This window comes from Heloderma suspectum, chromosome 3 (genome assembly GCF_057233095.1).
Source record: "Heloderma suspectum isolate Gila_16-S chromosome 3, 16-S_ref, whole genome shotgun sequence".
NCBI lineage: Eukaryota > Metazoa > Chordata > Lepidosauria > Squamata > Helodermatidae > Heloderma > Heloderma suspectum.
In genome coordinates this window covers 321,971,601-321,985,893 of record NC_139460.1, presented here as the reverse complement: position 1 = coordinate 321,985,893, position 14,293 = coordinate 321,971,601, and the positions used below count along the sequence as shown (strand labels likewise).

The 14,293-nt window shown below is 48.8% G+C and overlaps 1 protein-coding gene across 5 annotated transcripts in view; it reads left to right on the top strand.

Moving 5' to 3' along the window:
- Positions 1 to 6,463: 6,463 nt before the first annotated feature.
- DVL3 (dishevelled segment polarity protein 3) overlaps positions 6,464 to 14,293 on the top strand; it is a 68,565-nt gene continuing 60,735 nt past the window's right edge. For 2 of the 5 annotated variants that reach the window (XM_084847670.1, XM_084847671.1), the window contains exon 1: positions 6,771 to 7,035. In XM_084847670.1, the coding sequence (XP_084703796.1) occupies positions 6,869 to 7,035 (167 nt within the window). In that variant the 5' untranslated portion in view covers positions 6,771 to 6,868. Of the gene's footprint in view, positions 7,036 to 14,293 lie in introns of all 5 variants that reach the window. The other 3 variants (XM_084847669.1, XM_084847673.1, XM_084847672.1) reach the window with 3 other exon arrangements.

The following is a 14,293-nucleotide window of genomic DNA, read 5'->3' as shown; positions in this document are numbered from 1 at the left end:
AGTTTGAACACTCTTTGGCGCTGCCCTTCTTTGGAATTGGAATGTAAACTGACCTTTTCCAGTCTTGTGGCCACTGTTGAGTGTTCCAGATTTGTTGGCATATTGAATGCAGCACTTTAACAGCATCATCTTTTAGGATTTTAAATAGCTCGGCTGGAATACTGTCATCTCCGCTAGCTTTGTTGTTAGTAATGCTTCCTAAGGCCCACTTGACTTCACTCTCTAGGATGTCCGGCTCAAGTTCAGTGACCGCACTATCATGGCTATCAGGGACATTCAGATCTTTCCTGTATAGTTCTTCTGTGTATTCTTTCCACCTCTTCTTAATCTCATCTGCTTCTGTTAGGTCCCTGCCTTCTTTGTCCTTGATCATGCCCGTCTTTGCACAAAACGTTCCCCTGAGATCTCCAATTTTCTTGAAGAGATCTCTAGTCTTTCCCATTCTGTTGTTTTCCTCGATTTCTTTGCATTGTTCATTTAAGAAGGCCTTCTTGTCCCTCCTTGCTATTCTCTGGAACTCTGCATTCAGTTGGGTATATCTTCCCCTTTCTCCCTTGCTTTTCGCTTCCCTTCTTTCGTGAGCTACTTGTAAAGCCTCATCAGACAGCCACTTTGCTTTCTTGCATTTCTTTTTCTTTGGGATGGATTTCGTTGCTGCCTCCTGAACAATGTTACGGACCTCCCTCCATAGTTCCTCAGGCACTCTGTCTATCAGGTCTAATCCCTGAAATCTATTCCTCACCTCCACTGTATATTCATCAGGGATATGATTTAGGTCATACCTGAACAGTTTAGTGGTTTTCCCGACGTTCTTCAATTTAAGCCGAAATTTTGCAAGAAGCAGCTCATGATCTGAGCCACAGTCAGCTCCAGGTCTTGTTTTTACTGACTGTATGGAGCTTCTCCATCTTTGGCTGCAAAGGACATAATCAATCTGATTTCGATATTGACCATCTGGTGACGTCCATGTGTAGAGTCGCCTCTTGTGCTGTTGGAAAAGAGTGTTTGCTATGATCAGCGTGTTCTCTTGGCAAAACTCTATTAGCTTTTGTCCTGCTTCATTTTGTACACCAAGGCCATGCCTGCCTGTTATCCCGGTGATTTCTTGACTTCCTACTTTAGCATTCCAATCCCCTATGATGAAGAGGACATCTTTTTTTGGTGTTAGTTCTAGAAGGTGTTGGAGGTCTTCATAGAACCGATCAACCTCAGCTTCTTCGGCCTCAGTGGTTGGGGCATAGACTTGAATTACTGTGATGTTGAATGGTTTGCCTTGGATTCGTACTGAGATCATTCTATCATTTTTAAGATTGTACCCCAGTACTGCTTTTCCCACCCTTTTGTTGACTATGAGTGCTACTCCATTTCTTCTAAGGGATTCTTGCCCACAATAGTAGATATGATAGTCACCTGAATTAAATTCGCCCATGCCTGTCCATTTTAGTTCGCTGATTCCCAAGATGTCGATGTTCAGTCTTGCCATCTCATGTTTGACCACCTCCAGCTTACCTTGATTCATTGATCTGACATTCCAGGTTCCTAAACAATATTGTTCTTTACAGCATCGGATTTTCTTTTCACCACCAGACACATCCACAGCTGAGTGTCCTTTCGGGTTTGGCCCAGCCGCTTCATTCTTTCTGGCGCTACTTGGAAATACCCTCTGCTCTTCCCCAGTAGCATATTGGACACCTTCCGACCTGAGGGGCTCATCTTCCGGCGTCATATCTTTTAGCCTTGTGATACGTTCCATGGGGTTTTCTTGGCAAGAATACTGGAGTGGGTTGCCATTTCCTTCTCCAGTGGACCACATTTTGTCAGAACTCTCTGCCATGACCTGTCCGTCTTGGGTGGCCCTGCACGGCATAGCTTATGGCTTCATTGAGTTACGCAAGCCCCTTCGCCACAACAAGGCAGTGATCCATGAAGGGGTGAACTCTTAATACAAGAGGGAAATTATGACTTGATAGGTGTAACTGAGACTTGGTGGGATGACTCTCATGACTGGAATACAGCAATTGAAGGATATAACTTGTTCAAAAACAGGAGGAGGAACAGAAAGGGAGGTGGGGTTGCACTGTATGTGAAAAATACATATCTCTGCACAGAAATACAGGAGGAGGAGCTTGGTAGCCCCATCGAGAACATCTGGATCAAAATAAATGGAGCAAAGAATAAAAGGAACCTGGTGGTCGGAGTCTACTACCGGCCACTCAATCAAGGAGAAGACGAGGATAAAACTTTTGAAAAGCAAATAGCCAATGTTTTAAGGAAGCATGATGTAGTAGTAATGGGGGACTTCAATTTCCCCGATATTTGTTGGGAGACAAATTCTGCAAAACATGACCCCTCCAGGAAATTCCTGACTTGTGTGGCAGATAACTTCCTCCTACAGAAAGTAGAGGAAGGAACTAGAGGATCGGCTATCCTTGACTTGATCCTAACCAACAGAGATGACTTAGTGGATAAAGTAGCAGTTACAGGAACTCTGGGGGAAAGCAACCATGTTGCACTTGAGGTTCTAAGGGAAGCAAAAGCCGAGTGTAGTCAAACGTGTACCCTGGATTTTAGGAAAGCTGATTTTAATAAACTCAGAACAATGATCAGTAAGGTCCCATGGCAAGCGACGCTAACGAGAAAAGGTGTCCAAGATGGGTGGGAGCTTTTAAGAAAGGAAATTCTCAAGGCGCAATTACAAACAATTCCAACAAGAAGGTGGAAGACAACAGAAGAAGCCAATGTGGCTTCACAAAAAGCTTAGGGATTACCTGAAAACAAAAAAGGACACATATAGGAAGGGGAAAGAAGGCCAAGTAACGAAGAGTACAGGCAGGTAGCACAGAACTGCAGGGATGGGGTCAGGAAGGCTAAAGCTGAGAACGAGCTAGGTTAGCGAGGGATGCTAAAAACAAAAAGGCTTTCTTCAGCTACATGCATAGTAAAAGGCAGAGGAAAGAAATGGTGGTTCAGCTATTAAATAAGGATGGCAAAATGATAACAGATGACAAAGAAAGGGCAGAGGTGCTCAATTCCTACTTTGGCTCAGTCTTCTCCTATGAAGACTATGGCCCCCCGGGCAAAGGTGAAGTACAGGCTGAAGGGGCAGGATTGCAGCTTGAGATAGATAGGCATATGGTCAAGGAACACCTCATTACTTTGAATGAGTTCAAATCTCCAGGGCCAGATGAACTGCATCCTAGAGTAATAAAGGAACTCGCAGAAGAACTCTCAGAACCGCTGTCTATTCTCTTTGAGAAATCATGGGAGGACGGGGGAAGTGCCAGATGACTGGAAGAGGGCTAATGTTGTCCCTATCTTCAAAAAGGGTAAAAAGGAGGAACCTGGGAACTACAGACCAGTCAGTCTGACATCAATCCCTGGGAAAATTCTGGAGCAGATGCTGAAGCAATCCATCTGAAAGCACCTTGAAAACAACACAGTGATTACTCGAAGCCAACATGGATTTGTCAAAAACAAGTCCTGCCAGACAAATCTGATCTCATTTTTTAATCAAGTAACCTCCCCTGTGGACCATGGGAATGCTGTAGACATCATATACCTCGACTTCAGCAAAGCTTTCAACAAAGTGCCCCATGATATCCTGATGAGCAAACTAGTTCAAAGTGGGCTAGACGAAACAACGATCCGGTGGATCCACAGTACAGAATCGGACTCAGAGTGCTTATCAATGGGACCGTCTCAAACTGGGGAGAGGTAACGAGTGGGGTACCGCAGGGCTTAGTCCTGGGCCTAGTGCTCTTCAACATTTGTATTAATGAGTTGGAGGAGGAGGTGCAGAGAATGCTGATCAAATCTGCAGATGACACAAAATTGGGCGGGACAACTAATACTTTGGAAGACAGAAACAAAATCCAAAGTGATCTGGATAGAGTGGAGGGCTGGGCAGAAAACAACAGAATGACATTTAATAGGGATAAATGCCAAGTTCTGCACTAGGAAAAAGAAACCAAATGCACAGTTACAAGATGAGGGATACGTGGCTCAACAACACGACAAGCGAGAAGGATCTTGGAATTGTTGTCGATCACAAGCTGAATATGAGCCAACAATGTGATGTGGCTGCCAAAAAGGCAAATGCTCTTTTGGGCTGCGTTAACAGAAGCATAGCTTCCAAATCCCGGGAAGTACTAGTTTCCCTCTACTCAGCACTGGTTAGGCCTCATCTGGAGTACTGTGTCCAGTTCTGGGCGCCACACTTTAAGAAGGATGCAGACAAACTGGAGGGGGTTCAGAGGAGGGCAACAAAGATGATCAGGGGACTGGAAACAAAGCCCTATGAAGAAAGACTGAAAGAACTGGGCATGTTTAGCCTTGAGAAGACTGGGGGGAGATATGATAGCGCTGTTCAAGTACTTGAAAGGTTGTCACAGAGAGGAAGGCCAGGATCTCTTCTTGATCATCCCAGAGTGCAGGACATGGAATAATGGGCTCAAGTGACAGGAAGCCAGATCCCGGCTGAACATCAGGAAAAACCCGTGACTGTTAGAGCAATACGACAATGGAACCAATTCCCTAGGGAGGTGGTGGGCTCTCCCACACTGGAGGCCTTCAAGACGAGGCTGGACAGCCACCTGTCGGGGATGCTTTGACTTGGATTCCTGCACTGAGCAGGGGGTTGGACTCGATGGCCTTGTAGGCCCCTTCCAACCCTACTATTCTATGATTCTATGACCCTGTGAGGTAGGTTGGGCTGAGAGTCTGTGGCTGGCCCAAAGTCACCCAGTGAGCTTCCACTGCGAAGTGGGGACTAGAACCTGGATCTCCCAGTTCCCAGTCCAACACTCTCACAACATTTGGTGAGATGTAATAAGGAAATTGGAAGGGAGGATATTGGAAAAGCCAGGATAGGGTTCTGGGTAATTTTGTGTATATATATTTTATGAAAGCGTAGTGAGGGAAGTAACTGGTCTGAGTGCCAGAAGGAATGTTGCATATGTCTACACTTACATTGATGAGAGCTAACTGCTTAGTTTCTGTGTTGTACTTTCACAATAATGGTGGGATTTGATTTTTTCCTGCTACAATGAATACTTATGGAGAGAAGCAGGGTCTCCAATCCTCTCTAGGAACTGTGAATACAAATATGGAGAGGAATAGTGGTGGTGGTGGTGGATGTTCAGATTTCAGCTTAATTTCAGAAGTGCTCAAAGCTGCTAGTGTGCGGTGGGGAGGCAGTGTGGTCTTGTGGTTACAGCAGAGATGGGCAGACTTGAGGGCCACAAACTGCAGCCAGATGCAAAAGACATAGAATTAAAGAATTCTGAGCCCAGGAATTTGTTTTGAGTACCAGAACTGACATGCGACGTGCTGGGCTTGATGAAGCCAAGGCTGGAGTTAAAATCGCTGGAAGAAACATTAACAATCTCCGATATGCAGATGATACCACTTCGATGGCTGAAAGCGAGGAGGAGCTGAGGAACCCCATGATGAAGGTGAAAGAAGAAAGTGCACTGTAAAATGATCATGGACCTGGAGCAACTCCATGAGGGAAGGTTATGACAGCTGCGATTGTTTAGCTGGGAAAAATGGCGAGTAAAGGGAGGCATGATAGAGGTGTACAAAATAATGCATGGTGTGGAAGTGGATAGGGAGACATTTTTCTCCCTCTCTCCTAACCCCCTGAAGCTGATTGGTGGGAGATGCAGGACAAGTAAAAGGAAGGACTTCTTCACACAGCACATAGGTAAACTATGGAGTTCACTTCCGCAAGATGGAGTGATGGCCCCCAATGTGGATGGCTTTAAAAGGGGACCGGGCAAATTCATGGAGAAGGCTATCGATGGCTACTAGTCTTGATGGCTACGTGCTACCTCCAGTACGCCTATGTACACCAATCGCTGGGGAACATGGGTGGGAGGGTGCTGTTGCACTCACGTCTTCCTTGGGGGTCTCCCAGCGACAGCTCGTTGGCCACTGTGCGAGCAGAATGCTGGCCCAGACGGGCCCTTGCCCTGACCCAGCAGGGCTCTTCTTGTGAACTGCGGTTCAGTGGCTCGTTGGCCACTGTGCGAGCAGAATGCTGGCCCAGACGGGCCCTTGGCCTGACCCAGCAGGGCTCTTCTTGTGAACTGCGATTCAGCGAGGGATTTACCTCTTGCCGCCCCTGCCGTACACCATCGGAGTAGGGGCGAGGGGAGGTGGGTTCGAATCGCTGCCCAGCCGCGACGCTCACTGGGCGGCCTGGGGCCTGCCCCTCTCTCAGCCCAGCCTCCCTCGCAGGGCCGCTGTGCGAGGTGGGTCGGGGGTAAAAGCAAGCTGCCTCGGCAAGGCGCGCCATAAAGGCGACCGAGGGTGGCGCGGCGCGAGGATGAGAAGGGCGCCTCCGAGGCCTCCGCTGCCGCCCGCCCGGCCGCCCCTCCAGCAGCTCGCGCTTGTTCGGCCCCCTTCTCTGGGGGCTGTGAGAAGACCTCCCCTCCGTCGTGGCTGTTCCCGAGAAGAAGCCGGCCAACTAAGCCGGCCCTCGCGGCAGGCGTGGGGCGGCGGGGGCCGGGCGGACGAGCGCGGGCCCTCCGGAGGTGCGGGGAAGCTGGCCGCAGGGCCGCCGGGCGGCCGCTGAGGGGAGGAGCCGCCGCCGCCGCCGCCGCGGGAGGCGCTGCCGTGGCCGGAGTTTGCGCTCTGCGGCGGCGCTGGAGCCCGGCTGGAGGAAGGCGGAGGGCGAGACCGGGGCGCGCGAGGCCTGCCTGGCCTGCCGGAGCCGCCCCCTGGCTGCAGCCGCCGCCGCCGGAGCGAGAGGCCGGGAGGCGCCCGCCGGGGCTGCTGCGCTTCGGCCCGGGCCCGGGCTCGGCCGGCCGCGCGCGGCTGTGCTCGAGGGGCGCGGCCCTGGCTGGCGGCGGCGGCCGCGACGGCCATGGCGGCGGCGGAGACCAAGATCATCTACCACCTCGACGACCAGGAGACGCCGTACCTGGTGAAGCTGCCCATCCCGGCCGAGCGGGTCACGCTGGGCGACTTCAAGGCCCTCCTCAACCGGCCCAGCTACAAGTTCTACTTCAAGTCTATGGACGACGACTTCGGGTGAGGACGCCCGGCCGCGCCCGCGGAGCCCTCGCCGCCCCTCGGCTGTGCCGCGAATGGCCCCGGTGGCCGGTCCCGTGCGTCCCCCTCGCCTTCCTCCCGCCGCCCCCCTTCGCTGGTCCCGCTTTCCCCGCGCACGGCGCCCCCGGGGGGGCCCATCTCCAGCCGGCGCCCCGAGGGGCAACCCCGCCTCTCCCTCCCCCAGCCGCCGGGGGGGAACGGCAAGGCCCCGTCCGCTTCCCCCGGGGAGGGTCCGCTGAGCCGTGAATCCTCTCCCCAGCTGGGGCGGCCCTTCCAGGGCCAGCCGGCAGCAAACTCGGTGTATCCAGCCCCAGCCCCACTCCCCTCCCGCAGAGGAGAATCCCCACCCCAGCGAGGAGGGCCCTTGAGCTTCCCCGGAGAAGCTGAATGCGGCGCGTCCGGAGTCCCCACCATGGTTAAGCCCCATCTCCCAGGAGAAGGGGGTTTGCCCCCTTCTTCCAAGGCCCCTCGGTCTGGAGGAGGGGAGAGCCCCCCGGGCCAGCTGGCTGCTCACAAGGGGAAGAGCCGCAGCTCCCCGGTGAAGCCCGTGCTTTGCATGGGGAAGGACGTGGCACGGCTCGGTAGGGTTGGGAAAGACCCTCTGCCTGAAACACAGTGTAGGCTTGGGAGAGGCAACCTGCAGTAGTCCAAAACACCTGGAGGGCAACTCTTATAATCCCTATTGGCCATGTTGGCTGAAGCTGGCGGGAGTTGTAGTCTGAAACATCTGGAGGGGACCAGGTTGCCTACCTCTGGTGTGGACAGTACTGAGCTAGAGGGACCAGTGTTGTGACTCACTCACTGTGTGGCCGCTTCCGATGTCTCTCACCCAAGTGACAAGACTTTAGGGCATCCTTCCCCAACCTAGTGCTCTCCAGAACATTTGGAGGGCGCCAGGTTGGGGAAGGCTGCTTTAGGGGCACCGGTGAATTAGCATGTGACCTGAGACTTGTGCTCCCAGGATCCCTTGCTGCATCAAGGGAACGGATTCAAAAGTTGCTCCTTCTTAGCATCCTTACAACAGGAGTGCAGAACCAAACCTGGCCCTCCAGGGGTCCCCAGGTGGCCAACACATTTCCCCTCACCACTGGATGTTTTGTGGTTTCCTGGCTTTTGTATAGTCCCCCCCCCCCCCGTTCTGAAAGGTTGAAATGCCTCTCCTAAGGGTTAGTTACTGGCAGTAAGAGTTCTCCAATAAAATATTCCGGTATTTTTGGTATTTTGGCCCTGCCTTCTTTTGCCCCACCCCACCCCGGAATGTGCCCTCCAAGAGCTTCTTTGAACTGAAATGCAGCCCTCAGGCTGAAAGGGGTTCAACACCCCTGCTTTACACTGTGGGATGCTCTTCTTCTATTGGGTGGTGTCACCGTCTGGAGGAGGAGGATATCCTGAGGCCTGTTGTACACCACATTGTAAAACTCATCAGAAGGAGCAACTCCTACTCTTTTAGTCCTGTAGCACTCCCTTCCACAACCTTGGTATGTTGAGGCCCTGACATCCCAGGGGATGTTAACCATTCTCTCTTCTCCCTATGCACACTAATGTTTTGCAGAGTGAGTTGCTATCTCTGAGAAACCTGTATAAGAGGTTGTTTCTCTTGGGCTAGTCTAGTCTCCTAGAATCTATTTCTAAGGGACCCTAGCTTTTTCTGTGGCTCCTCCCACAGTCCTTCCTTATTCTGAAGGCCCTGTAATTTTCCAGTTTGATTGTATGTCCTAAGAGACAAATAAATTCCTCTTTAAGGAATCAGCCATGTATGGCTGCTGCTTCACTCCCCCCTGCCCTGACCTTTTTTCTTTCTTTCCATGTTACACACTTATTTTCTCCTTCCTCCCTTTTGTAGGATTGTTCTGTCTCTTGGAAATACACACATACCTCACATCTTGCTGTCTTTTAGATTATTCAGTTTCTATTATATTAATGTCTTCTAGTTTCCTTTTGCTCTTAGAACTCCAATATGCTGGCTGCCATGGTATTCCCAAGATTCAAGTGTTGAGCTTTTGTTTTTTAAAGCCTACAACAGGGGTGCAGAACCTCCTTCAGCCCAAGGTCTGAATTCTGTTTCAGAGAAGCTTTGGGGGGCCACATTCCAGTGGCGGGTGGAGTTGAAGGCAAATGGGGTAGAGCCCAAAATACCAGCATATTTAAGCTTAACGTTCTTACTGCTAGTAACAAAGTCTTAGGAGGGTCATTTCAACTTTTTAGATGGAGGGAAAAATGCCCCAGAGGCAGGAAACCAACAAGCGATCAGTGGCTGGGGAAAAGGGGGTGGGGGTCAGGCGAAGAGGGTGTGGCCCTCTGGGAAACTATGGAGGGCCAGATTTGCTCCCCACGGAGAGCCAGATTTGCTCCCCTGGGCCTGAGGTTCTGTACGCCGGCTTATAACTTACTCTATGTCTTGTTTATGTGAACTGGGCAACAAGCTGGTTAGAGTTTTTGTAGCCCAACAGATACATTCCTGTTGCAGCCACTCCTGCCTATCCCAGGCTGTATCCTCCCCTAAGTTCCTGTTACAAGGGCTGATCTACAAGCTCAGAAAAAGTGTATGAACCAGCACTCTTGGTACTCTGTTGCTTCATAGCAAAGTGTGTGTATTATGTGCCTCCATCTAAAAAATATTACAGCAAGAAGGCTAAGTTAGAATCTTTCTTCCTGATCATCTACCTTTCCATGAGCAGGAAGCATTTGATACGTGCTTCATTTGTTGCTATAACTTTCCTCAGTTGCATTCTGAAATGATATGCAGGCTCATAGTTTTCTTTGAATGGCCCCAAAGACTGGTTTGGACCTAACAAGAAATGTACAGAAATCTCTAAAGACTTGTGGAAAGTGTAGGGAATAAATCAGTGAGAGGTAATTTTATTAGTCCCATATAAATGATAGCCTTGATATGCTGGTTTTACTCTGTATGAGATGTTTTGCCAAGATACACACGGTCTAGAGATGATGAAAAATTTGTGTCTCTTAGTGTTTGCTGGGAGTGGATTTGTCATTCTCAATTTCTGTTGATTTCAGTATATTTTATGTTTCTTCCTAGCCTCTAGTATTTCAGCTGTATGTTGCTAAACAGTTGTTGTCTTCTGGACAGTGGGGCTGCCTCTTCATTAGTGAAGGACATGATGTGGATATATTGTTTATAAACCAGCACATTAGGATCTTTGAAATCTTACACTGGAAAATAATTGACACAGTTTCATTGCAACCCTGCCATATGGGCTGAAAATGTATAGCTATAAACCAGCCTTCTCCGCCTGATGCCCTCCAGATGTTTGGGACGACAACTCCCAACTTAACGGATCATTGGCCATACTGGCTGGGGCTGATGGGGATTGGAGTCCAAAACATCTGGAGGGCACGAGGGGGGCTCCTGTAAAACAAATCATACTGTAATGTTGGCCTTCATTTGTATTCTGGACTAGAGCAACAGAGAGCCAGGGCGGGAAGTGACTAGAGTGCCAGACTTGGACTGGGGAGACTTGGGTTCAAACCCTTGCTTGGCCAGTATCTATATCTCAGTCCAAGCTACTTTGCGTGGTTATTGTGAGGATAAAATGAAAGACCCCCCCCCCCCGCCGCCGTTTTCCACTCTAGGTTCATTGGAAGAATGATGGAATACAAATGTGACACAATAATAAAATACTAAATTTGGGCCCCAAAGCTCAAATTCTGCACGCAGAAGGAATTATCTAAATAAATAGGATATAAATTTGTATACTTGCTCAATTTGCGTGCTTGGTTGTGAATGGGAGAGCCGTGTGTTTACAAAATCTTGGTAATCTTTTGGCATTTTCTTTTTATTTTGAAAGGGCCAGTGTTAGCAATTAGATTGCCAGGGTGTTAAATAATGTAAATAATATCAGAAAAATGTAATAGCTGTAATATACAATGTAGTTGGGTATTTGACCTTCTGTTAATATTTTTTTTGCATTACTAGAACAATATTATCCTAAGGAGACAATATAGAAACAATTATAATTGTATTAACAACTGCTAGAATTGATAAACCAAAGAATTGTGTCACTAGCTATGGATAATTGGCTGTGAAAGCTCTGGAAAACAGAGAGGTTAAATTTAATTAGCATAGTTGTTTAGAATAATTTGCAAAGTGTTTTACATAATCAACCTTTACTTTTGTAACAGTGCTATGAGGTACACTTTTACGATTGGGGAACTGAAACTGAGGAGAAATGACGCTATAGAATGAATCAGTGGCAGAGCTTGCATTTGAGGCCAAGTGTTGCAGTTGTTGTTGTTCAGTCGTTCAGTCGTGTCCGACTCTTCGTGACCCCATGGACCATAGCACGCCAGGCCTTCCTGTCCTGCACTCTCTCCTGGAGCATGCTCAAGTCCATATTCATTGCATCGGTGATGCTCTCTAGCCATCTCATCCTCTGCCGTCCCCTTCTCCTTTTGCCTTCAGTCTTTCCCAGCATCAGGGACTTTTCCAGAGAGTTTTCTCTTCGCAAGTGTTGCAGATCCATGGCCAATTCTCTTAAGACTCCCCTGGTTTGCCTGTTATGGCCAATTCCTGGGTTGTTTAACCCAGGAATTGGTGGGGTCATGCGGGAGCGAACAGGGGCACCGCCTCCTGCCTGCATCCATCCATCCATCCATCTATCTATCCATCTATCTATCGCCAATCTGGCTGGTCACCCAGCCACTCTGGGTGATTTACAACAATAGAACAGTTTAAAACAATAAAATTCTACGTTAAAAACATCATATTTCTAAAAATACCCTAAAAGGTAAAGGTGTCCCCAACCAGTCGTGTCCGACTCTAGGGTGTGGTGCTCATCTCCATTTCTAAGCCGAAGAGCCAGCGCTGTCCGAAGATGCTTTCGTGGTCATGTGGCCGGCATGACTGAACACCGAGGTGCACGGAACGCTGTTACCTTTCCCGCCGAAGTGGTACCTATTTATCTACTTGCAATTACTTGCTTTTGAACTGCTAGGTTGGCAGGAGCTGGGACTGAAGATGGGAGCTCACTCCGTCACGCAGCACTCGGGTCTCGAACTGCTGTCCTGCCGACCTTCCGGTCTGCAGTTCAGCGTCTTAACCACTAAGCCACCGAGGCCCTGGTCGCCACCGCAACCCTAATACCCTAACCCACCCCAAATGCCTGCCTGAACAACCACGTTTTCAACACGTGGCAGAAGCTCATTAAAGAGGGGGCATGGTGGAGTTCCCTAGGGAGGGAGTTCCACAGAGTGGGGGCCACCACATAGAAGGCCCTCTCCCTCGGCCCCACCAGTCTAGCTGTCCTGGCTGATGGGACAGAGAGAAGGCCATCCGAGGCTGATCTTGTTGAGTGGGTTGTCTGGTGTTGCTGGAGGCGCTCCTTAAGATAGGCTGGGCCGGAACCATATAGGGTTTTAAAGGTCAAAACCAACACCTTTAATTTGGCTCGGAAAACAACTGGTTCTGCTTTCAGTTAACCCAGGGTTGTTTTGAGATGTGTGAATCTGGAAACATTGGGTTAACTCTTGGTTGTTGAACCCCTAAACAACCCAGAATTTCCGAGTTCACATGTCATGAGAGAAACCCAGGAATGGGGTGTTCCTGGGTTGTTAATTGAAAATGGAAGTTGGTGAACAAGCAGGAACCAGCATGCTTGCTTGCTCCTGTGTGCTCACAAACAATCCATGGTTATCAAACCATGGGTTGTTTGTGCAGACTGGGTCATTAAGTTGTTACATATGTTCTTTTAAGTAAGGCAAATAAAATTGTTTTTCAGATTTCACTAATGGTGAAATATTTAAGCAAAGATGCTAAAACACGACAAATTGAAAAGGTGCTATATAAAAAATAGGCAGTAGTAAATTTTGGAAAGAGGTCTGTGTTAGGAGTTTTATAATGTATTCCACAGAGAGGGATGGGTTTGACCGTGTTGGTCACAAATGGGAGAGCAAATGTGAAGCACTTAAGAATGGACAGCAAACCACACTGATTTGGGACCCAACGAGGATAAAAACAGCTGTGGAAAAAATTCATCCCATACCCTAATCCTCTCAAGAAGAGGGATGATTGCAAAGCAAACTTTATAAGATGCCAATTTAATAATGGCCCGTGTATGAGTAATAATAGTCAGTTATGTGTAATGTGGCCCAGACTGCCTGTGCCTAGGCCTATTCAGAGGAGAATCTATCTTTCTCTACATGACAATAGGGACACCAGGCCTGGAATGCTGTTGTGTTCAGGCCTGGGCTCCTTGCACAAGAGGAATTAAGTACTAATTTGGAAAAGAGCTTGCTGATGTCTCTACTTGAGATTAACATAAAAACGGAGGCTGGCTTGGCTAGGAGGCTGAGAGGGACAAAGAAAAAAAGAAGTGCAGATTTGCAAATGTATTGATCTCAATTTCTCCCCAGATTTAGGATGGACCGCGTTTTTGTATCTGTTTTTGTACTTGTTGCAATCCTGTGGGGCTACTTGCAAGAATTCATGCTTTACAGATGGGGGTTCCTGTTCACTTCTGAGAAGTATTTGCTCAAGGAGGAACTGGGAACTGCACCCAGGTCTCAGTTGGGCTAAGCATCTTAGGTTAAATAAAGATTTCTCTTAGGAGAAATAAAGATGATACAGTGGGCTGGTTTGCATGACATGACAGCCCACCGTGGCTTAATTTAGCTGTGGGGGTTGTTGCACTGTGCCGGGCACCTGTGAGTGCCCAGCTTACCATGGTGAGTGCCCAGGTTTACGTGACATGGCAACCAACGCCGGTGAGGGTAATTAAACAAGTTCTGCCAGCATGGGCGGCATGGCTTATTTTACCTGTCATGATCGTGTGAACCCAGTCAGAGTGTGTTAAAAGTGGAATTTGATGGGCGGTAGTGTGATGTGGAGGCTAGAGTGTTGGGCTTGATCTGGGGGGGGGGGGGCGGTGATTCCAAAATTCCACTTGGCCGTGACCTCATTGAGTGTTCTTGGGCAAGCCTCTTTCTCCCAGCCTATACTACTCCACATGGTTTTTGTGAAGATAAATACATTACCCTGACCTGAGCTCACTGGAGGAAGGGTGGAATACAAATGTGATGGATGATGGATGGATGGATGGATGGATAGATGGTTAGATAGATAGATAGATAGAAAGGAATCTCCTTGTCTAAGATGATAGTATACAAAAAGAACTTAAGCAAATTTGGAAGGTACATAGAACTACCGTTGGAAGCATGCCAGGCAGTGAGCAAACTGTTTTGAATTGGATCCCAGAGTAATGGATTGGCTGCAGATCTGCTG